The 25,045-nt window shown below is 39.4% G+C and overlaps 2 protein-coding genes across 3 annotated transcripts in view; one reads left to right on the top strand and one right to left on the bottom strand.

Annotated features, from left to right (window-relative positions):
- The window catches only part of rab40c (RAB40c, member RAS oncogene family), a 70,258-nt gene that overhangs the window by 29,394 nt on the left and 15,819 nt on the right, over positions 1 to 25,045 (top strand). For both annotated transcript variants that reach the window (XM_069905723.1, XM_069905724.1), the window contains exons 2-3: positions 17,802 to 17,862; positions 24,371 to 24,431. In XM_069905723.1, the coding sequence (XP_069761824.1) occupies positions 17,802 to 17,862; positions 24,371 to 24,431 (122 nt within the window). The remainder of the gene's footprint in view (positions 1 to 17,801; positions 17,863 to 24,370; positions 24,432 to 25,045) is intronic.
- The window catches only part of mettl26 (methyltransferase like 26), a 57,856-nt gene continuing 40,252 nt past the window's right edge, over positions 7,442 to 25,045 (bottom strand). Inside the window, exon 6 of the mRNA XM_069905727.1 lies at positions 7,442 to 7,713. Coding sequence (XP_069761828.1) covers positions 7,678 to 7,713 — 36 coding nt within the window. The 3' untranslated portion in view covers positions 7,442 to 7,677. The remainder of the gene's footprint in view (positions 7,714 to 25,045) is intronic.

Raw genomic sequence — 25,045 nt, 5'->3', positions numbered from 1 at the left:
CATCAGAGGGCAAATAATAAGTTATATAACCAAGATGAAGAAGGACTACAATCAGGAAACAGAGCAGTTGGAAAGGGAAATAGTAAATATAGAAAAAGAATTAGCAATGAAGGAAGACACAACTAAAAGAAGAGAATTGGCAGATTAAAAAAATAAAATATGAAACACTACAAACATACAAGGTGGAGAAGAACATAATGAAGACAAAACAGAAATATTATGAACTAGGAGAAAAAACGCACAATATTCTAGCGTGGCAGCTTAAGACAGAACAAGCTAAGAGAATGGTATTGGCATCAAGGAAAAAAGACAAACAAATCACATATAATCCAACAGAGATTAATGAAAACTTCAGAGAATTCTACGAACAATTATACCAAACTGAAAACGAAGGGAAAGAAGACAAAATAGATGAATTTTTAACAGAACCATTTGAAATAGTAGAAATACAAGAGATAATAAAAAAACTACCGAATAATAAAACACCAATAGAGGATGGATTCCCAATAGAATTCTATAAAACATTTAAAGATTTATTAATTCCTCCCCTCCTGGAAGTAATCAACCAGATTGATAAAACACAAAGCTTACCAGATTCAGTAATACCAAAGAGAGGGAAAGATCCACTCGCACCAGCGTCATATAGACCAATATCTTTACTTAACACAGATTATAAGATTATAGCTAAACTATAGCAAACAGATTAGCCGACTATGTACCAAAAATAGTAAATCTAGACTGGATTTATTAAAAAAAGACGAACAACAGACAATATTTGTAAATTTATTAACTTAATTCATGCAGTAGAAGGAAATAAAGCTCCAACAGTAGCAATTGCTTTAGACGCAGAGAAGGCCTTTGACAGAGTAGAATGGAATTATTTATTCAAAGTACTACAAAAATTCAGCTTACCAGAGAAATATATTAATTGGATTAAAGCATTATATAAGGGGCCATTGGCGAAAGTGACAGTAAATTGATATATATCAAAACAATTTAACTTAAGCAGATCAACAAGGCAGGGATGCCCACTATCGCCCTTATTGTTCACATTAGCCATAGAACCACTAGCAGAACTGATAAGAACAGAAAATAAAATACAAGGGATAAAAATAAAAGACAAGGAATATAAAATCAGTTTATTTGCAGATGATGTTATAGTATACTTAACAGAACCAGAAATATCAATAAAAGAATTACATAAGAAATTGAAGGAATATGGAGAAGTGTCAGGATACAAGATTAACGCAAATAAAAGTGAAGCAATGCCAATGAATAATGCGGATATCTCAAAATTTAAGAAAGAATCACCATTCAGATGGCAAATGCAAGCAATGCGATACCTAGGTATACAAATAAATTAAAAAAACTCAGCCATCTATATAAACTCAATTATTATCCACTAATGAAAAAATTATAGGACGACTTAGAGCATTGGAAAGACTTACCATTAACACTAATAGGAAGGATAAACTGTATTAAAATGAACATTTTCCCAAGGATACAATACCTATTTCAGGCATTGCCAATACACTTGACAGAGAAATTCTTCAAGGAGTTAAAGAAAATAATAAGGAAATTTTTATGGAAAGGGGGGAAACCGAGGATAGCACTGGATAAATTAACAGAATGGTATAAACAAGGAGGCTTACAACTGCCAAACTTTAAAAATTATTATAGAGCCGCACAATTAAGATACCTATCAGATTTTTATCAAACAAGGGAAAAGCCAGATTAGACTAGATTAGAACTAGATAAAATAGGGGAGAAGATACTCAAACATATTATATAAATGGGATGAAAAATTGGTACAACGCAGGAATTCTCCAGTATTATATCATCTGCTCAATATTTGGAAGAAGATTCATGTAGAAAGGAATAAAACAAATTACCAATTACCAAAACTAATACTGACGCAAAATCAGCTAATCCCTTTTACATTAGATAACCTTTCCTTTAGAGAATGGGAGAAAAAAGGGATCAAAAGAATAGAAAATTGCTTTTTGGGAAATTAATTATTATCCTTTGAACAAATGAAGGATAAATATAATATAACTCACGATACAGTGTTGGCATACTACCAACTGAAATCCTACTTGAAGGACAAATTGGGAAGCAGTCTGAGGTTACCAGAGGGAAGTAATTTTGAATATGTGATTACAGACACAATGATAATCAAAAAATTTATAACAAACATATATATTAAACTACAAGAAAAGGAGAATGAGGAAACAAATGGTGAAACTGAACAAAAATGGGAACAAGATCTAAATATAAAGATAAAGAAGGAAACATGGGAGAAGTTATGCTCAGGAACTATGAGAAATACAATAAATACGAGGTTACCTATGATACAATGTAACTGGATACACAGGCTATATATTACATCTCAAAAGTTAAATAAATGGGACCCAACAGTATCTGACAGATGTTTTCGCTGTAAAAAAGAAATGGGAACAACAATTCATGCAATCTGGACATTTGAGAAAGTGAAAAAATTTTGGGAAGATCTAAACCAGATATTAAATAAAATCACAAAAAGCAATATACCAAAAAACCCAGAGATCTTCCTTCTAAGTAACATAAAAAACAAAGAATTTGGACTTGATTTGGATGGTGCACAAAAAAGATTTGTTATGATAGCCCTAGCTGTAGCAAAAAAATGTATTATGTCAGCCTGGAAATTAGAAGATAACTTGAGAATACAACAATGGTATATAGAAATGAATAAATGTATTCCATTAGAAAAAATAACACATAATTTAAGAAATAATATTACAATATTTGAACAAATATGGGAGCCATACATGAAACATAATAGAGAAAACCTACTGGGGACATCTACCACCTAAAATGACAGAAGGAGAAGAGAATGAAAAGAACTGACTCAGTGGAATTTCTTGTTTATTTTTATTGAGTGACAACATTGTTTGACGGGTTTAATGTATCTTAGATTCTGAACTTTAAATGAATGGGAGGGGAGGTAGGGAGGGTGGAAGGGGAAGAGGTGGGGGGGGGGGAGAAAACGACACTATATATTTGAAAAGGAAAATGTATGTATATTGATCAATGTGGTTTATAGTGTGAAAAATAAAAAAATTAAAAAAAAAACAAAAAACAATGAGTTAGAATTTAACGTGGAGCTCTGTCACATTTTTGAATGGTGAGAATTGTATCATAGCTGTTTTCAGTTCAGCTAATGATTTTTGTGACCTCATCGTGGAAGAAGATAACCACATTTGTTTAACCTTTATTTGGGTTTCTGAATTAATCGTGGAAGAAAATAGCCACATTGTGAATAAAGAGGCCTGAAGGTATGATGTTTAAAAACACTTTATAATTATTTCTGAACTGAGAATTTTAAGACCTTCAAGCAAGACTAAAATGATGTGGAACTTTTAAAGTTTGACTTTTCAGAGTGGGACTCAGACGCTCTTACATTTGCACATAGTAGGGTTAAGCTTAGAGTTAAGCAAGTTTAAGATAAGTGCTATGCAGCTAATAGTTTAATTTAAAAAAAAACTATTTGGAATTTACCATTGTTTTTTTTCCTTACTGTTCCTGTGTTAGTGCTAACAAAGTGTCTTTAATCCCAAACAAAATTTAAAAGGATTGTTGGTTTATAACAATCCCTAATCCATTTCTGGCTATACAAATAATTGTGTATCTGATCTCTCCAATATTGGAACACTTCCAGGGTTTATTTTTGGAGCATTTTTTTAAAAACCACATAATAAAGTGAGCTACCCTCCAATCCTCCGGCACCACACCTGTGACTAAATACATTTTAAATATTTCTGCCAGAGCCCCTGCAATTTCTACACAAGCTTCCCTCAAGGTCCAAGGGAATATCCATCCTTATTTCTTTAAGACAGCAAGCACTTTCTCCTCTTTAATGTGTATGGGTTCCATGACCTCACTGCTTGTTTTCCTTACTTCCTACAACTCTGTGCTCATTTCCTGAGTAAATACTGATGGAAAAATACAAAAATAGTCTTTTAGCTACATACAAAGCTGACCACTCTGATCTTCAACTGGACCAATTCCTCAATATACCTGTAGAAACCCTTGGGATTTTTCGACCCATTGTCTGCCAAAGCAATCTTTTTTTTGGCCTTCCTGATTTATTTCTTGAAGTTTTTCTTGCATTTTTAAAAATACTCCTCAAGTACCTCATTTGCTCCATGATGCCTATTAACTGCTATATACCTTTTCCCTTTTTACAAACTAGATCCCCAATATCCCTTGAAAACCAAGGTTCCCTATTCCTGCTAAACTTGCCTTTAATCCTGATAGGAACGTACAAACTCTGTACTCTCAAAATTTAACCTTTTGAAGGTTCTCCATTTACCTCACATAACTTTATCCTAATCCACACATCCTAGATCCTTTTTCATTTCTTCAAAATTACCCTTTCTCCAATTTAGAATCTCAACCTGAGGCCCAGACCTATCCTTCTCCATAATTAACCTGAAGCTAATGGCATTATGATCACTGGACCCAAAATGATCCCCTACACGTACTTCTGTCATCTGTCCTCTCTCTCTCTCGCGCTCTCTCTCTCTCTCTCTCTCTATATGATTTTTTTTTTCCTGAACACATTTGACAAACTCCAAGCCAACCAGCCTTTTTAGAGGGTCCCAGTCAATAGACCATTTCATAGTCTGCCTCTTCATGGAGGCTGGCTTAAAAGCCAAACAAAAAGATAATGCAGGCCCAGGAAAGCCTGTTCCGATGTTCTCTTTCAGCCTGGGGGCGACTGTGGTGTTGATGTGGGCCGAGCAATGGCTGACTTGGTTACCCATGATTCCCCACGCAGCTGAAACCACTCTGCATTTCCCAGAACAGTTCCAACTGTGTGGGGGTATATGGGTAGGGTAGACAGCCATTGTTCTGCCATGTATTGAGCCGCTGGTGCCAACGAGCTGCCCCGAAGGCTGAAGCAGCCCGGTGATGTGCCAGAGGCCAGTGGGGCTGCCCCTGCCCTGACAGACCCCACTAGCTGCTCCTGCTCTGAGGGGGTCATAGAGGGAGAAGGGAGAGTGAGTGGAAGAGAGAAAAGGAAGATGGGTCGCGGGTTAACAGCGTCACTGTGACATCATTAGCCTGCCTCTAGCCAGCTGCTTACAGCAGCATTACATTCATAGTACAGTGGAGTGTAGCACTCCTCTGCTGACCCTTCCCCCGAGAGGGATCGCAGTAGATGGCTTGGAGTCAGCCAGGGCACATTCATGGAGGTAAGTTTCCTGATGTAAGAACAGAGAATCTCTGCTTTTGCTCTCGGGCTTTTTGACTGGATGAAAGGGACTAGAATGTGGAAAATTAAAATCCCCTACTATCGCTATCTTGTGTTTCCTGAAGCTTTCTGATGTCTCTCTTCAGATTTTCTCCTCCAATTCTCGTTGACTATTGGGAAGTCTATTATACAACTCCCTGAGTGTAGTCTTCCCTTCTCTGTTCTTCAGATCTACACATATAGATTTGGTTGATGAGCTCTCTGGTCTGTCCTGCCTGAGCACAGCTGTGATATTTTCCCTAATAAGCAAAGCCACTCCTTCCCCCCCCCTTCTATTGTGTCTAAATGAACGGAAGCCTGGAACATTGAGCTGCCAGTCCTGGCCCTCCTGCCACCAAGTTTCACTAATGACCACAATCCATGCTCTAAGCTTGACTGCCTTTCCTACAATTTTTTTTCATTGAAATAGGTACACTTTAGAAAATTTCCACCACGTACAACCTGTTCATTTCTAACGGTGCATGTAATTTTCACATTGTCTCTTCCTTCCTCTGTCTGCTCTGGCACTCTGGTTCCCATCCCCCTACAAATCTAGTTGAAACCCTCCACAGCAGCACCACCAAACCTTTCCTCAAGGATATTAGTCACTGTCCAGTTCAGATACAAACCATCCTGTCGGAACAGGTCCCACCTTCCCTGGAAGAGAGCCCATTAATCCTGAAATCTGAAGCCCTCCCTCCTGCACCATGTATTTAGCTACATGTTATGCAGAATTATACTCCTATTTCTAGCATGTGGCTTGGGTAGCAATCCTGAGATCACAACTCTGGAGGTCCTGTCTTTCAACTTGGCACCTAACTCCTTGAACTTTCCTTGCAGGACCTCCTTACCCTTTTTACCCATTTCGTTTGTCCCTATCTGGAGCATGATATCTGGCTGCTCACCCTCCCTCCTGAGATTGCCGTGAACTTGATCTGAGATATCTCAGACCCTGGCACAAGGGAGGCAACATCCCATCTGGGATTCTCAATCTCTTCCACAGAACCTCTTAACTGTCTGCCTAACTATGGAATCCCCTATCACTACAGCTTGCCTCTTCTCCTTTCCCTTTTTAGTCACAGGACCAGACTCCATGCCAGAGACCTGATAACCGTGGCTTGTGCCTGGTAGGTCATCCCCAACAACATTATCCAATATGGTATACTTGTTATTGTGGGGAAGGGCCACAGGGATGCCCTGCACTGCCTGCCTGTACCCTTTCCCTCTCCTGACTCACCCATCTACCCTTCTCCTGCCTCCTAGGTGTGATTGTGTCCCTGTAACTCCTGTCTATCACTCTCTCTGCCTCCCAAATGATCTGGAGTTCATCCAACTCCAGCTCCAATTCCTTAATTCGCTTGTCAGAAGCTGCAACTGGATGTCAACTTCTCACAGGTGAAGTCATCAGGGATACTTCTGGCTCCCCTGATGACCCACATTCCACAACAGGAGCATTCCCCTGCCTTGGCTGCCATTCCCACTGTTCATGACGAGAGAAACAAAATGTACAATAGATCTAAAACCTGCCCTACATGTACCTACCTACTGAATTCTTTTTTTTCTTCGAATAGGATGTCCCTTTCTTTCTTCAACTCCTACTATCTCTCACCTCTTGCCTTGCCGAAGCCTGCTGAGCCAAAGCCTTACCACTCTGACTCAATCCACTCTGATGATGACTGCTCCTCTACACAGTCCATTACTTTTATAGTGATAGTCAGTTTCTTCCTCCAATCTCAGCTCGTTTGTCTTTTAATATTAATACCCATTCAAAGCTAGGTTTATCACTACTAATAAATGAGGATCTGATACATTATCAAGTAATGTATAAACAGTGCTTTTCACTCTTTTTCTAGGGATCCAGTTCAATGAAATTGTTCACCATTCTGACTCTAGCTCTCCTGCCTGCTAACTGGCAAAGATGGCAATCCATCTTTATTATTCTGCTTTCCACATCAGAATCAGAATTTGTCATGAACAAGTCACAAAAGTTGGTGTTTTGTGGTAACATCATAGTGCAAACATTCATATTATGAACCATCTTATAACAGTCATTTAAAAAATAAAAATAGCAGTGGACAAAAAGCAAGGCAGTGCCTTTTGTTTATTGATCATTCAGGAATCTGATGGCAGCGGGGAAGAAGCTGTCCCTGTGCCACTGAGTGCTCGTCTTTAGGCTCCTGTACATTTTTTTTCTGATGGTAGCAGAGAGAAGAAGGCATGGCCTGGGTGGTGGGGGTCTTTGAGGATAGAGGCTGCTTTTTTTTTTGAAGACACCGTCTCATGTGGATATCCTTGATGGAGTGGAGTCAGGTACCCATGATGTCGTAGGCCGAGTTAACAACCCTCTGGATCTTTTCCTTGTCCTCTAATTTGATGCCTCCGTACCACAGTGATGCAACCAGTCAGAATGCTCTCCACAGTACACCTATGTAGTTCGTCTAAAACCAGACCAGTAATGCATCACATTTTTTGTGATATTAAATCAGTTAAATGCTTGCAGATAAAAAAAATGAGGTGCAGCAAATTTGAAAGACTATGGGATTTGCTGCAAAAAGATACTAAACCTGTTCCCAATCTCTCCAGCTTGCAATGGGATGACAGGAAGGTAATGTTCTTCACATGAATGCATGGGTGGTGCACCCTATTTTTCAAATTCCTCCCACAACCCGAACTTGAGTTGGTTCGTAGATTAAGAGACTGCTGTAAATGACTGCTGTTGCAAATTGCTGTGGAATTGGGGAAATTGGTGGGCATGTTGGTAAATAGGATTGATAGATCTGCTCTGACTTGCTGGTCAAGTGTAAGAAAAGTAAAAGAAATAATGAGAAATGGAACAAAAGATAAATTGTTGTTAATCAAATTACTAACTGTCTAAAATGAAATACTTTAATATGCAATTTCCTGATCTTGAATAGATTAGATTGCAATAATATATTTTGAGTAAAACATTGGCTACAAAAAATATCCTTTTTATTAATTACCTTTTATATTTGTCAAACTCTTTATACTACTTCTGAACTCGAGAGTATAAGCTAGTCTTCTAAGTCTCTCCTCTTAGGCCAAACCAGTTTTTTTTTTCCCTTCTCCCTCCACCTTGTACAAGCGCATCCAAGCATCTCTTGCCTGTCCTCCCCACCAAAGTGTTAACTTGCTGAATCTTTGTTTGGGTGCCCTCTCCACCACCAGTAAATTCTCCTTTTTGGGTAGGGAAACATGCGTGGTATACCCTTACTAGGGTATTTCATTGCAATACTTTTCTACTCCTGTATTAAAATGCAGCAAGGAAATAGGCCATTCAATCCAACCCTCTAACAGCATTGGTTCAATTTGTCTGTGCTTGCCCCATATCCCTCTAACTCTTATCCATGTAGCCATTCATATATCTATTATTATAATTTATTGGGCTATTTCTGGTTGCTTGCTCCATATCACTTTTGTACACTAAATTCCAACATATGAATTTCTTGATGTAACCACATATTAACTTCATGATTGTTGCACAAGGATACTAGGGTCTCCTTAAATACCAGCTTTCAGTACTTAACTATTTAGAAATATTCTGCTGGCTCTTTCTATCAAGAAAGATGACCCTCAATTTTCTGCCTTATGGTCTATCTGTCATGCCCTTGAACATTCACATAGCCTGTCTATATCCCCCTGACTGACCCACAGTACCAGCTATATATCAAACTTGGATATATTACACTTCATCCAAATCACTGAAGATTGTTATCATTTAGACCTTGGTATCCCCATGGTCAGAGACTCCCAACCCAAAATTGATACCATTTTATCCTCTGTTGTCTGTTAATCAATTGAGGGTTCACCCCAGGATTTTTACCTCCAATCCTATATAATTGTAATTCTGTCTGGCCTGCAGGAAAAAGAATCTCCGGGTTGTATGAGATGTTATGTTTGTATTCTGCCAGCGAATCTTTACTTTGAATCTAATTTTGTTTAATAAACTATGTGGCATCTTATTGAAGGTCTTCCAAATGTCCAAAGGCACCGTGTTAGCCAGTTCATTGGTATTGTTTTGGATACAAAAAAAGTGATTTATCAAAACCTAATTTTCCTTTCATAGATCCATGTTTATGCTTCCCCCATTCTAGTGTTGTTTCCTCAGTGCCCTTAATAATAGATTTTATCATTTTATTGTTTTATTTGGACATGGTTTAATTCTTAAACTTGGCCATTACCTCCTTTCACACAAGCTTGGAATATTGTGAGCAGTTTTGTATTCCTCATTGAAGAAGAAATGTGCTGACACTGGAGTGTTTGGAGGAGGTTCAAATTTAAATTTTGACATACAGGACAGTAACAGGCCCTTTTGGCGTATGAGCCCCTGCTGTCCAATTACACCTAATTGACCTACAACCCCCAGTATGTTTTGAAGTTTAGGAGGAAACTGGACCCCGGGGAAGACCACGTAGAAACAGGGAAAATGTACAAACTCCTTACAGACAGCCCCAGAATCAAATCTTGGTCCCGATTGCTGGTGCTAACCCTGTTGAGGCCGTGTTGAGGCACAAGGATGATTCCAGGAATGAAAGGGTTATCATGTGAGGAGCATTTGACAGCTCTTGGGCGGTACTGATTTGAACATTGAAATATTTAGAATATTGAAAGATTGGTTCCCATGGTGGGAGAGTCAAGCCATAGGATAGTAAATCTGTGGAATTTGTTGCCAGAAACAGTTGTGGAGGCCAGGTCACTGGGTTTTTTTTTAAAGGCAGAGATTGATAGGTTCTTGCTCAGCTAGTTGATGGAGAGAAGTCCGAGCAGTGGGGCTGTGTGGGAAAATTGATCAGCTCGTGACTAAATGGCAAACAGAATTGATGGGCTGAATAGCCTATTTCTGCTCTGTCTTATGTTCTTGTGGCCTTAAGCCAAAACTTATTACTTTTCAAGTCTTGATATACTCTCAATCTATTTGACTGTCTAATGTCGTTCAGGCATTCATAAGCAAGTTGCTGAAAATGACAAATGAATGAATTGCTTTGGGTGACTTTCTTCCTTTAATTTAAATTCATGCCTTTTCAGAAGTTTATTTTGCTGTTAACAAAAAGCAAAAGACTCAGAAGGTGAAAATCTAAACAAAGCATGTAGGAAATACTCAATAGATTGGGCAACTGAACATTATACCCACAGATTGGGCAACTGAACATTATACCCACACATTGGGCAACTGAACATTATACCCACAGATTGGGCGACTGAACATTATACCCACAGATTGGGCGACTGAACATTATACCCACAGATTGGGCGACTGAACATTATACCCACAGATTGGGCGACTGAACTTTATACCCACAGATTGGGCGACTGAACTTTATACCCACAGATTGGGCGACTGAACATTATACCCACAGATTGGGCGACTGAACATTATACCCACAGATTGGGCGACTGAACATTATACCCACAGATTGGGCGACTGAACATTATACCCACAGATTGGGCGACTGAACATTATACCCACAGATTGGGCGACTGAACATTATACCCACAGATTGGGCGACTGAACATTATACCCACAGATTGGGCGACTGAACATTATACCCACAGATTGGGCGACTGAACATTATACCCACAGATTGGGCGACTGAACATTATACCCACAGATTGGGCGACTGAACATTATACCCACAGATTGGGCGACTGAACATTATACCCACAGATTGGGCGACTGAACATTATACTCACAGATTGGGCGACTGAACATTATACCCACAGATTGGGCGACTGAACATTATACCCACAGATTGGGCGACTGAACATTATACCCACAGATTGGGCGACTGAACATTATACCCACAGATTGGGCGACTGAACATTATACCCACAGATTGGGCGACTGAACATTATACCCACAGATTGGGCGACTGAACATTATACCCACAGATTGGGCGACTGAACATTACACCCACAGATTGGGCGACTGAACATTACACCCACAGATTGGGCGACTGAACATTACACCCACAGATTGGGCGACTGAACATTACACCCACAGATTGGGCGACTGAACATTACACCCACGGATTGGGCGACTGAACATTACACCCACGGATTGGGCGACTGAACATTACACCCACGGATTGGGCGACTGAACATTACACCCACGGATTGGGCGACTGAACATTACACCCACGGATTGGGCGACTGAACATTATACCCACGGATTGGGCGACTGAACATTATACCCACGGATTGGGCGACTGAACATTATACCCACGGATTGGGCGACTGAACATTATACCCACGGATTGGGCGACTGAACATTATACCCACAGATTGGGCGACTGAACATTATACCCACAGATTGGGCGACTGAACATTATACCCACAGATTGGGCGACTGAACATTATACCCACAGATTGGGCGACTGAACATTATACCCACAGATTGGGCGACTGAACATTATACCCACAGATTGGGCGACTGAACATTATACCCACAGATTGGGCGACTGAACATTATACCCACAGATTGGGCGACTGAACATTATACCCACAGATTGGGCGACTGAACATTATACCCACAGATTGGGCGACTGAACATTATACCCACAGATTGGGCGACTGAACATTATACCCACAGATTGGGCGACTGAACATTATACCCACAGATTGGGCGACTGAACATTATACCCACAGATTGGGCGACTGAACATTATACCCACAGATTGGGCGACTGAACTTTATACCCACAGATTGGGCGACTGAACTTTATACCCACAGATTGGGCGACTGAACTTTATACCCACAGATTGGGCGACTGAACTTTATACCCACAGATTGGGCGACTGAACTTTATACCCACAGATTGGGCGACTGAACTTTATACCCACAGATTGGGCGACTGAACTTTATACCCACAGATTGGGCGACTGAACTTTATACCCACAGATTGGGCGACTGAACTTTATACCCACAGATTGGGCGACTGAACTTTATACCCACAGATTGGGCGACTGAACTTTATACCCACAGATTGGGCGACTGAACTTTATACCCACAGATTGGGCGACTGAACTTTATACCCACAGATTGGGCGACTGAACTTTATACCCACAGATTGGGCGACTGAACTTTATACCCACAGATTGGGCGACTGAACTTTATACCCACAGATTGGGCGACTGAACTTTATACCCACAGATTGGGCGACTGAACTTTATACCCACAGATTGGGCGACTGAACTTTATACCCACAGATTGGGCGACTGAACTTTATACCCACAGATTGGGCGACTGAACTTTATACCCACAGATTGGGCGACTGAACTTTATACCCACAGATTGGGCGACTGAACTTTATACCCACAGATTGGGCGACTGAACTTTATACCCACAGATTGGGCGACTGAACTTTATACCCACAGATTGGGCGACTGAACTTTATACCCACAGATTGGGCGACTGAACTTTATACCCACAGATTGGGCGACTGAACTTTATACCCACAGATTGGGCGACTGAACTTTATACCCACAGATTGGGCGACTGAACTTTATACCCACAGATTGGGCGACTGAACTTTATACCCACAGATTGGGCGACTGAACTTTATACCCACAGATTGGGCGACTGAACTTTATACCCACAGATTGGGCGACTGAACTTTATACCCACAGATTGGGCGACTGAACTTTATACCCACAGATTGGGCGACTGAACTTTATACCCACAGATTGGGCGACTGAACTTTATACCCACAGATTGGGCGACTGAACTTTATACCCACAGATTGGGCGACTGAACTTTATACCCACAGATTGGGCGACTGAACTTTATACCCACAGATTGGGCGACTGAACTTTATACCCACAGATTGGGCGACTGAACTTTATACCCACAGATTGGGCGACTGAACTTTATACCCACAGATTGGGCGACTGAACTTTATACCCACAGATTGGGCGACTGAACTTTATACCCACAGATTGGGCGACTGAACTTTATACCCACAGATTGGGCGACTGAACTTTATACCCACAGATTGGGCGACTGAACTTTATACCCACAGATTGGGCGACTGAACTTTATACCCACAGATTGGGCGACTGAACTTTATACCTGTGTATTTGATAATTAATTCATTCAACATCTATGGGGAAAGAAAATGTTGGTTTCAGATTGACATTCTCATGTAAAAAGAGAAATTGAACATGTTTTAAACGTGAAGGGGAAAAATGGTGAGGAAGAAACAATAAATGTCAATGGCAAATGGCTGAGAGGAAGTTGGTTTGTTAATCACAAGCAATGGAGGAAGAGAAAAGAAAATGGGGAGAGGTAGTGAAAAGTTATTTGTTTTGTGTATTCTCATTTAATATGCATAGGATTTGCTGCCTTGCTCACAAAAAGGTCATTTCTATGTTGGAGAACCCAAATGCAAATTGTGTGAATGCATTGCAGAACTGTTTGTTCAGTTTACAAGGGTGACCTTGTTCTTCCAGTTGCTTGTCAGTTTTATTTTCATGTTTTTAGTTTCTTGTACTGTTCCAATTATAAATTATGTCATTACTGCCCTCCGGACTTTTCATTGAAATCAACAATCCCAGTAAACCAGTCTTTCCAGATTAAAACTGGCTAGTTCTGATGAAAAGTCATCTGTTTGAAACAGTTTGTTGTATTTTCTCCTTCCATCTCCCTGATCAGGAAGAGTATTTACAGCATTATGAATGTTTTGTTCATTTTGTTTGTTTTTCTGAAAAACTGATCAGTCAAATGGCCTCTTTCTGTGTTTTACAACACCGTAACAAGCCATCCCAGCCCATGAGCTTGTGCTATTCAAATACACCCATTTGACTAACCACACCCAGCTAACTCTTGCATCTTTGTAATGTAGGAAGAAACCAGAGCGCCTGGAGGAAGCACTCTGTCATGGAGGAAACCTAGAAACTCCTTGCAGACAGTGGTGGATTTAAACAGAGGTTGCCGGCGCTGAAGTAGTGTTGCACTAACTGTACAGCCCCTAGAATTTGGATATATAGACAAACTATAATTTGCATTTTGCCATTTAATAAATAGTATTAATTATTGACCCAGAGTTCATGGGCTGAGGCTTGGCATCAGCATTGAATTCAACTTCAAAATGAATTCCTCACAAAGATGTAGCAATTTTAGTGGCATGAAATATTCTAAACCTTACTGTCAGTTCTAGGAGATCAAGCTGGTTAAATTGAGTACAATAAAGAATTCTCGTCAGCAAAACCAGGAATCAAAAAGCATCTTGTCTTTTGTTTCATAATCATGAAAAAGTATAGAGTTGAACATAAATCAATAAAACAATTCCTTCTTTGTAATATTTTAAGGAAATGATATTCCACAGAGTTTGCAAATACCTTTTGAATAAGTATTTTGCGTTAGACCATATTTGCATTGCTTAATTGCAAGTGGATTCAAGAAATCCTGAAGTTGCTGAGAGTTCAGAGATGAAAAGAGTGAATAATGGTAAATTTCTCTTCAGTAATCTTCATATGACTCTTTAGTGGGTGATTTGCATTGTGTATTCTAAAATATGTAATAAAGAAATAATTTCTCTCCTTTTAACTTGAATAGACAGTCATTTATTGTGTTTTTAATTTGCACACTTGAGAATCATTCTTTCATTTTTCAATGAAAGACTTCTCCCTCAAAATACTGTACATGAGAATTTAAAAAAGTGAATATAAGGAAGGAACTAATGTTTTTAAAAATCCTTTCATTACTTTTTTTTAGGTGTCCTACAGAATGCACATTTGCTCTCATTCTGTTTGTGGTTTGAAAAGATTTCATAGATTTGTGTGGTACTTTTGCAATGTTAAATGGGATGGAAAAGATGGACTTCTCTGCAATCTAAAATCTGTAATAATCCTAACTTTCCTTTGGTCATTTTTCACATTGCATAGTATGGTGAGTGCAGCTGGACATATAATGTGATGCCCTGACAATATGTGGCAGAACATATCACTTCGGTGGGATGTAGTTGATGAGTATAATTGCATGCTTAAATTAACATCTGTTCAACGGTTGCATCTCAGTCCATACTTTTGACTTGCAAAATAGAAGATGTCTTAACCCCAAGAGCATTGCTGGGGAATTGTTCAATCAAGACATTTGTCATCTGCTTATCATCAACCTAGATTGTCATGCGCGACTTCATCCCTAACTTCAAAGTACTCGAGATGGCAGAGGCCGACAGCATCGAATCCATGCTGCTGAAGATCCAACTGCGCTGGGTAGGTCACGTCACCAGAATGGAGGACCATCGCCTTCCCAAGATCGTGTTATATGGCGAGCTCTCCACTGGCCACCGTGACAGAGGTGCACCAAAGAAGAGGTACAAGGACTGCCTAAAGAAATCTCTTGGTGCCTGCCACATTGACCACCGCCAGTGGGCTGATATCGCCTCAAACCGTGCATCTTGGCGCCTCACAGTTCGGTGGGCAGCAACCTCCTTTGAAGAAGACCGCAGAGCCCACCTCACTGACAAAAGACAAAGGAGGAAAAACCCAACCTCAACCAACCAATTTTCCCCTGCAACCACTGCAACCGTGTCTGCCTGTCCCACATCGGACTTGTCAGCCACAAACGAGCCTGCAGCTGATGTGGACATTTACCCCTCCATAAATCTTCATCTGCGAAGCCAAGCCAAAGAAAGAAAGAATTACTTTATAGTTTGATATTTTAAATAAAGCATGACAAATTCTTCATTTGAGTTAGATTAATTTTTCAAAAATGGTCTTTGATTAATAGAATCCAATGTTTCTAATGCTTATGAATTTGATTGCTGCAAAACAAAAATGGGTAAATGAAACACTTTACACAGTACTTGGGGAAAGAAATTCCAGTCCATTTCAATGGAGTAGATCAAGTGGAAATGAAAGTGAAAAAGGTGTAAAGACAAAAACAGCCAACATAAAACTGAAGTATAAATGTTAAGGATAAAAATGAGAAATACAACCGGCTCTTTTAGCAAGGATATCCCCCTTCAAATTATAGGCTCACTAACATGGAAACAGAGTGAAAATGGCCAGACTTTAGCAGATTTGAGCCCATTTACCTGAAGGAGCTGTAGAGTTTACGTAATTTGATAATTGATTTAAAGTAAAGGAGATTAATGATGATTTAACACTCTTCAATGCACATGCGAGTTAACTAATAACTCAAATAATACAGCAAAATATTGCAGTTCTGGTTCCTCCGTACTATTCAGTAACCAAGCAGGTGAATTGAATTTTAAATAAATGCACCAAATTGTGCATCCACATTCTGCTTTCATTGATAACAAGTTTAGGAAAAAAAAGTCATCTCCAGGGTACAGATTTGGTTTCCTCACAGCTACAATATACCACTGAATTCTGCTTCAATCAGTTTGTTATTTTAACAATATATTTTTATCTTTCTTTCACTACTTTGTTCATCATGTTATGGGGTTATATTATATGTATGCAAGTGTTTTTAAAAGAGAGATTATGGAGGTTCGGTCACATTAACATTTCACAAACAGACATCTCATTTAAAATGCAAGAGTTTTGCTGAAAGAGAGATCTCATGTCCACAGTGACTTGACAGAAACTTTGAAGAGTGCCTATGGAAACTTCCACAAGTAGGTGTTAATTGGTCTGATGTTGTGGAGTAAAGCAACATAGGGCCAGGTTCAGGAAACTGATTCAAGTGCCAGCAATCTGAGAGAGAGAGAAGTGTGTACAACTCACAGACAACAAATATAGACACATAACCCAATGCGAATACTGATTGTGAGTTCTGAGTTCCGCCTGTTCTTACAAGAGGAAATGGTCGTCTAGAATGTGTCTCCTGAAATTAGGGAAACAAGAGGAACTCTGTGGTGACCTGGAAGAAGAGGTGATCATTTGGAAAACCCATGATGGGGAAATTTTCTTTGGCAAGACACTGAAGTACTGATGAGAGGAAATCAGTTTGTGTGTGTGACAACGAGCAACAAATCTCTCTCTGAAACCAATGAGAACCTTTCTGAGTGGTAACCACTTTACCTTTAAACACCACAACTTGGTGAAAATTCATAAATGTTAAATTCTGTGCACAGTATTGGAATTGCCTGATACCGACCGGTGAGATTGGACTGTGAATCAAAGAACTTTCCTGAACATGTACACATTACATACAACGTGCGCTTAGAATTAGAAGAGGATTAAGTTGGTTAATAGTAATAAGTTAAAGTTTGAGCCTGTTTTTATGTTTAAAGAAACTTTTGTCTAAGTAACCATTTGTCTTGGTGAATTTCTATTGTTGCTGGGTTTTGGGGTCCTCTGGACTTGTAACATTCCCCTTGTAGTCTGCTGAAAGAACTTTATTGCAATCTCGGTGCAAATCTACTGAGCTATCACATGTAATATTGTGAAGTATTTGATAACCTTTCTATTTGAGATTTTGCCCAAGTGGAAACTAATTTTGATAAGGCAAGGAAGTGTAGAATTTAAATCTCATGGACAATTGTACAGTGCTGTAGAGAAACAAAAGATGGCACAAATGCATTTTAGTTTTTATTTTTCAGGAATTGACTACAAGACCACTACAATCCTACTGGATGGTAGGCGAGTAAAGCTAGAGCTCTGGTAAGCTTTAAAGGTTTGTTTATTAAATATTTGCAAAAGTATAATTATCTTTTTTTAACTGTTCAGGGTGCATCCATTAATATCTATGCAAGATATATTAATTCCACTCTTGATTGCTTGGGATTGTCAACTATAGGTACACGATCCTTTATCTGGACATCTAAAATCCGGAAAGCTCAAATCCGGTAAGTGGGGAGAGAGGCAGCCGGGGTCTGGCGCTTGGGGAGGTGGCCGTGGATACGGCAGCACAATTCAGGTGGGCTTTCTGAAATCTGGAAAAATCCAAAATTCAGAACACACTGTCCCCCAAGGGTGCCGGATAAAGGATTGTGTACCTGTACCACCTCAAAATGCTGCAGCCTGAGTGGGTCATTTCCAAGGGTAGTGTTAAAGGTTAACTGCATTGCTGTGGAATATTACAAGCTAGTAAAGTGAAGGACTTTAATTTCATAATGTAATTTAAAAATGGTGAATAGTTTTATCAAGTCAATAATTTCAGGGTCACATGGAGTAAAACAAGTTTAAGAAAATCTGCAGATGCTGTGTGATCTGCTGAGTTTCTCCAGCACACTTGTGTATTGTGTTTTCAGGGTCACCTTTATTAATCTTATGGTTTTAATTAAGATTTGTTGAATTAAAAGGAAACTTTAAATTTAAAGGTGGATTGAGTTTGTCATTACAATTGGTCCTCGCTCTTGGATCAAAATGATTTAACTGCCAAATGTCATATCATTGACCAGGTTACCATTATTCAAGAACAATTTATCACTCATCAAGAGAAATCATTTCACACATCTTCAGTTTGATTTTAATCCTGATTTAGAAATGTACTTGATTTAAAAAGCTATGGTACTGGTTGTGCCAAGATTACAATTTGCAATGGTTGTAGCATTGGTAAGAAAGTGACCACTGCAAAATAATTGATTTCATTTGTGTAATGTATGGCTGTCTTGTTGCTCCATGAATGTATTTCACTTTACAAGGCATACGTCAACATTTAGGAAGTGGCTTCCATTTCAAATATCCATATTGTAGGCAATGTTTGTTCTAAATTAATTTGAATAAATTTTCAGTAAAACAGTTTTTGTCAGGAAAATATTTGTGTTTGAGTAAATTTTTTCTTTCCATTTTGAGGATTATGGGGATCCATTGCTTATCTCTAATTCCCAAGTGAAGGAGCTGATGGAAAAATGTGCTGGCTTGGTGTATCATTATAGAACATATTTGAGGTCCATCATTTTCAAGTGGCCTTCAATTCTCTCTAAAAGTTGATAGATCATTTACGTTTTTTTTAAATAATCTAATAACCCTGCCAGCAGTGTTTCTGGTTCTGTAGTTCATTTCCAAATTTCGCAAACTTCCTGTGTGCAATACTTTTGTGGGTGAGGGCCAGATGTGTAATTCCAAATAGTCCAAAAGGCAACTTGCACAAAATGCTTAAATTCCAAGGGGTTTTCACCACTATGGTTACAAGCGCCCTGGAGAATGTTAACCTCTCCTTCAGCTACCCAGCACTTCTGATGCCAATTCAATGCATAGATTTCCAACATGACAGGCTAAGTGCATGTTTGAAATATGATTCTTTTCATAAGAAGGAACAGTTCCAGAGAGGATGGGAAAGTTGCATTTTTAAGAATTAAGTTAAAATGTAATTAGAACGCAGAGCAGCATTGGAACAGGTCCTTCAGCCCAAGCCTGCAGTGACCATGAAATCAGTCTAATTAATCCCAATTGCCTGCCCAGGGTCCATATGCCTCCTCTTCTCTGCCTGTTCATCTGCCTCTCTAAATGCCTTTCAAATGTTGCTGCTGTGTCAGCTTCCACCACTTAATATGTCAGCGTGTTCTAGGCATTTGCCATTCAGTGGAAACACAAGAGTTGCAGATGCTGGATCCTTGAATAAATGGAAACCTTAGTGACTCAGAAGGTCAGGCAGGATCCATGCAAAGAAATGAACAGTGAAAAGGCACTTTCAGGTGGCCAAAATCCCCGATTGTAAAGCCGCATATTATGCCAATACACAGCTGTCGGGAGACCACTTGAAAACGCAGGAGGCGCTTGAGAGGCAATCTTTGTAACCCTCCGGGAGGGATAATCGCAGGAGCACTGAGGTTCCCCCCCTCCCCCCACCCTGGGTGTGGGACATCCCCACACTGATCCCGCTCCCCTGCTCTCTCCCAACACCCTGATATCAGTCCCCACAGTGTGGGGACTGATAGAGGGCTGTGGGCGGGATGTACCCACACTGACAGCCTGTGCTGGTCGCCCCACAGTGTGGGGAATGATATTGGGCTGTTGGGAAGAGAGTGAGGCAGCGGTATCAGTGTCAGGACGTCCCTTGCGGGATGTCCCCGTGCTGTTGGCCCGCGCCAGCTGTCCCATCTCTGAAAGCCAGCCATCCCAAACCTGACAGCCCAAAGAGACAGGAGCTGGAGTGTGCTCAGAGGCGCATCCGGTGCAGCTGTCCCTTCAAGTGGCCAACACTGCGCTTTGAGCACTGGCACCTGAACGGCAATTCAAAGAGCCGCTTCTGCAGGCGCATTCTTGGCGGAGAATGCACCTTAAGAAGCCTAATGTTTTGGGTCTGGATGCTTTTGAGATGTACCATTCTGTGTTTTTTAAAATATCTAAAGCTTCCCCTCTTGCTTTAAAGCTATCTATTCCTCCTAGTGTTTGACATTTCCATGCTGGGGAAAAAAAGACTCATCTCCCTTTCCTATGGTTCTCATAATTTTGTGTTAATTGTGTTCCTCTACCTGACTCTCCAGAGTAAACAATCCAAGCTTGTTCAAAACACAGGGCCAGAGAAACTCAGCAGGTCAAACAGTGTCCTTTATAAAGCTATATTTTGCTATATAAAGGACACTGTTTGACCTGCTGAGTTTCTCCAGCTTTGTGTTTTTACTTCAACCTTGGTGTTTGCAGATTTTCATGTTTTACGTCCAGGCTTGTTCAACCCTTCTTTATAGAACTGATATTCTCTAATCCAGTTTAAAAACCCAGGTGAATCTCTTCGGCACCATCTCCAAACCCTCCATACAGTTAGTCGTGGGTGTCAAAGTTAGTGTAGTGGTTACCACAATGCTATTACAGTGCCAGCGACCCTGGTTTGAATCCGGCACTGTCTGTAGGGAGTTTATATGTCCTCCCTGTGGCTGCGTGGGCTTCCTCTAGGTGCTCCAGTTTCCTCCCACATTCCAAAGACTTTCATGGTTGGTAGGTTAATTGGCCACATAGTGTATTTAGGCGATGCAGTCTCATGGGCGCGGAAGGACTTGTTACCATTAAAAATAAATTTTTTCTTGTAATGTGACCAGAACTGCATTTAAAACTGCAAATGTGGCCTAACCAAACATGACTCCCTTACTTTTTTCTCAACAATCTGACTGAAAGACAAGTATTTTGTATACCTTCTTTACCACCTTCATTTGTGTTGCCACTTTCAGAGATCGAAGGACTTGCACCCCAAGATCGCTCTTTACATCATGGCTCCTAAAAGTCCTACCATTTAATGTATACCTTGCATTTGACCTCCCAAAATGCAATACTTGTCTAGATTAAATTCCACCTGACAGTTCTTTGTCCATATTTCCAATTGCTCAAAGTACTGCTGTATAATTTGACAGCCTTCCTCACTTTCCACAGCTCTGCCAATTTGTGTAATCTCCAAACTCACTAATTAGTCCATCGACATTTTTTTACAGATATGGAACACCACTGGTCACAGTCATCCATTCAGAATAACACCCCTCACCATTACCCTCTGTTTTCTATAACCAAGGCAATTTTGAATCCAATCTACCGAGCGACCCTGGGTTTTGTGTGACTTGCTCTTCTGGATCCACCTACCACGAGGCATCTTGTCAATTTATTAAATTCTGTGTACTGCTTCCACTGCCTAACCCTCCAACAATTTTAATCATGTCAAAAAATAGTTTGTGAGGCATAACTTCCTCTGTACAAAGCCATACTGACTCGTAATAATCCAAGCTTTTACAAATGAGAGTCAATCCTATCCTACAGGGCCTTTTTAAATATTGGCAATTCACACTTTCCAGTTTTTTTTAATATAAATGATATTGATTAGTTGTAAGCCATAGGATTTCCAGAACTGGAACACACAAAAGTACTTTGTTATATACCATAATAGTAAACTAGATTTAAAATGTTTGAGCTGTCCTTATTTTCATTGCTCTGAAAATTTTGGGATTCAGCCCCATTCCAGAGACGAGGCCCGGATAATGAGGGAGGAGTGCTCCATTGATTGGAGGCATTGCCTTTGAAACTAGTTTTAAGTAATACTTTACCTGTCATCAAGTAATTAAAAAAAAGTCACATAAGAATAGACACAGAATTCTAGTTTCCTTACTTACGAATAGCACTAAAATGGATTATAATGGTGTATCTCTTTGCTATTGGTGAGAGTTTTCTGGGCTCCATTTATTACATCTCAGCAATGACTGCATTTTAAAGGACACTTTAAAGCACTTTGCCAGAGCCACATTCTGAGGCTGAAATGTTAATTTATAAATCCAAATTTGCTTTTTTACCCTTCCTGTCCTAATCTTGTACAGCTAATCCAATGGTATCAGGATGATGGATCAGTCATTCAGATCCACTCAGGAGTTGTATGTAACCATATTTAACAAATCCTTCCTCTCAGTACATAAACTGATTACCATTTTTTAAAAATTCAACACTTTTAACTCTGAAATATCACAACTGAGCAGAAAATATATAATTTATCATTTGGATAGGCAAATACCATCTAGTGGAGATATTGGATGGCAAATTACTTTGATGCTGGCTGAAAGAGGATAGTGAAGACTTGTAAATCATATATGTTGGGAGGGCATGCAACGAGAAAATTAATAAAAGCAAGAGGAGACAGAATGCAGCTAGAATTGTAAGAAAAAAAGTACTGGAGATCCTGGAGTATTTTAAAATAACACTGTTGGGGAAAAAATTCAGACCGGGTAATATCTGCAAAAAAGTAAAAGTTAACCTGTCAAATTTGAATCATTTTCAACAGAGCGGATTAATTTTTAACAGATGACAGTTGGTCATCTAATGTTGTTGAATTCAATGTTGTCTGAGAATTGTGATGTGCCAAATTGGAATATAAAATGCATAGGAGAGGAGTAGAGAATTAGTAACGGGAAATTCAAATCTCAGGGTCATCTTATCCAGATTGAATGGAAACATTTTGTAAAGAGGTCACCCAACCACCACATTTTTTTTGGTGTAACAAAAATTCCTTGTCGCCATGTACAGCAAAATGAAAATAGTCTTTGTTTTTATTGTTTATTTTTATTCCTATTTCTGTATTTTCCAGATCATCTGCTGACATCACCACTATGTTATTGTCTTTTTTTTTTGTCTTTGCTGTATCCCAGACATTTCTGTTCTCTGCTCCTTCAACTTTCTCTGCAACTTGGAAACTAAATACTTCTTTGTTTTCTGATGAAACGCCTTTTGATAACTTTATAATTATTTATTTATCTTGGGGTCTTGATGTTGGCATGGTTAGCATTTATTGTCCATTCCAATTTGCTTCCCCAAACTTAGTGGCTCATTTCAGAGTGCGGTACTGAATCAACCTCACTAGAATCACCTTTTGTATAGACCGAGTAAAGATCACAGGTTTCCTGCCTGAATAGCACAAGTAAAACATAATTTGGTATATTCAGTCACCATTATTTTTATTAAAGCACAATTAGTTTAGTGCTTAGCAGAACACTATTACAGTACTAGTAACCCGGGTTCAAATCCAACACTATATGTAAGGAGTTTGTACATTCTTCCCATGCCCTGCATGGATTTCCTCCAGGTGCTTTGATTTCCTCCAGGTTCCAAAGTCTTATGGAGTTGGGTTCATTGGTCACGTGGATGTAATTGGGCAGCACGGACTTATGGGCCAGAAGGGCCTGTTACCATACTGTATCTCTAATTTTTTTTTAAAGTCATCAATCTGAAGAGCTTGCTTGGTTTTTCTCTGCACAAAAGTTCCCTATTCACCTGAGTATTTCTCACATTTTCTAATTTTATTTCAGATTCTCAGCTTTGCCAGAAGAGAACCCCTTGGGAATTTGAGGATCTTGCAAAATTGAGACCAGGCCAAGATTGTTGAATGATAAATAGATATTCATAAGGAAAGTTGTATCGGTTAGAATGAAAGGGCAAGAGGGAAAAGGACATTTAAATCTGGTACTCATGAGGCAAAGTTGGAGATGGTGTAGGATGGTGGTAAGAGAGCTGAAGAATGGTGGATGTAGGAAGATTAGAATCGATACTTGGAGGTTTCATGGATGAAAGGGTTGGGGAAAATATAAGCAATGTTTTCAAGGTTGAGCAAATCTAACCAAAAGAATGGTGACTTTTTTTTAAGTAATGTCCACATTTATTTCAAAGGATATTAAACAGGATGAAACATTTAATTCATTATTTTGAATCATTCAGGAAATTGATTTGAAAGTACTATTGCTAATTGAATTGCTTTTTGTTTTAGGGACACTTCAGGCCAAGGGAGGTTCTGCACCATCTTCAGGTCCTATTCCAGAGGTGCACAGGTGTGTAAAACTTATATATGCAATTAAAATAAGTGGCTCTTCACTGCAGCCATAACTAATTCTTTATCTCAGACTGGTATTCCTGCCATCTCTCCATACTATTCAATATGTTTTTGAATCTAAAAATCTATCATCTTGTGTGGTAGAGGATTCCACCACTCTCTGAATGAAGAAGTCCTGAAAGTCTTGCCTAATTATCCTGAGACGGACTTGTTGTTCTAAACCATCCCTTCCAGGTGGAAGCATCTTTTTCACATCCATTCTTCATCTTCCTGTCTGAATTTTGAAAGCTTCCTTTTGAGATCACCTTAAACATTCAAATTACTTTGTGGGATAAATGTGAAATTTCTAAGTTGTTTTAATTTCAGATGCCAAGTTGATAATTCCAGAGACTGAATGACCTTATATGGACTCCGTGTATTGTGAAAGGAATGGATGAGTCGATTAGTTTGGTGCAGTGTTTGTGGACATTTATCTTAAATTAGAAATTAGAAATTTCCACCAGATAGAGCACTAGAAATTCTACAATTAGAATAAGTTCAAAATCACTCGTGTTGTAAGCAATTGTAGCCTGGCAATTTTCTACAAAACTGTTCCAACTATGCTATGTGTAA

This window comes from Narcine bancroftii, chromosome 12 (assembly GCF_036971445.1).
Source record: "Narcine bancroftii isolate sNarBan1 chromosome 12, sNarBan1.hap1, whole genome shotgun sequence".
Classification (NCBI taxonomy): Eukaryota; Metazoa; Chordata; class Chondrichthyes; order Torpediniformes; family Narcinidae; genus Narcine; species Narcine bancroftii.
The sequence above is the reverse complement of the archived record's forward strand: the minus strand, read 5'-3'. Positions and strand labels throughout refer to the sequence as shown.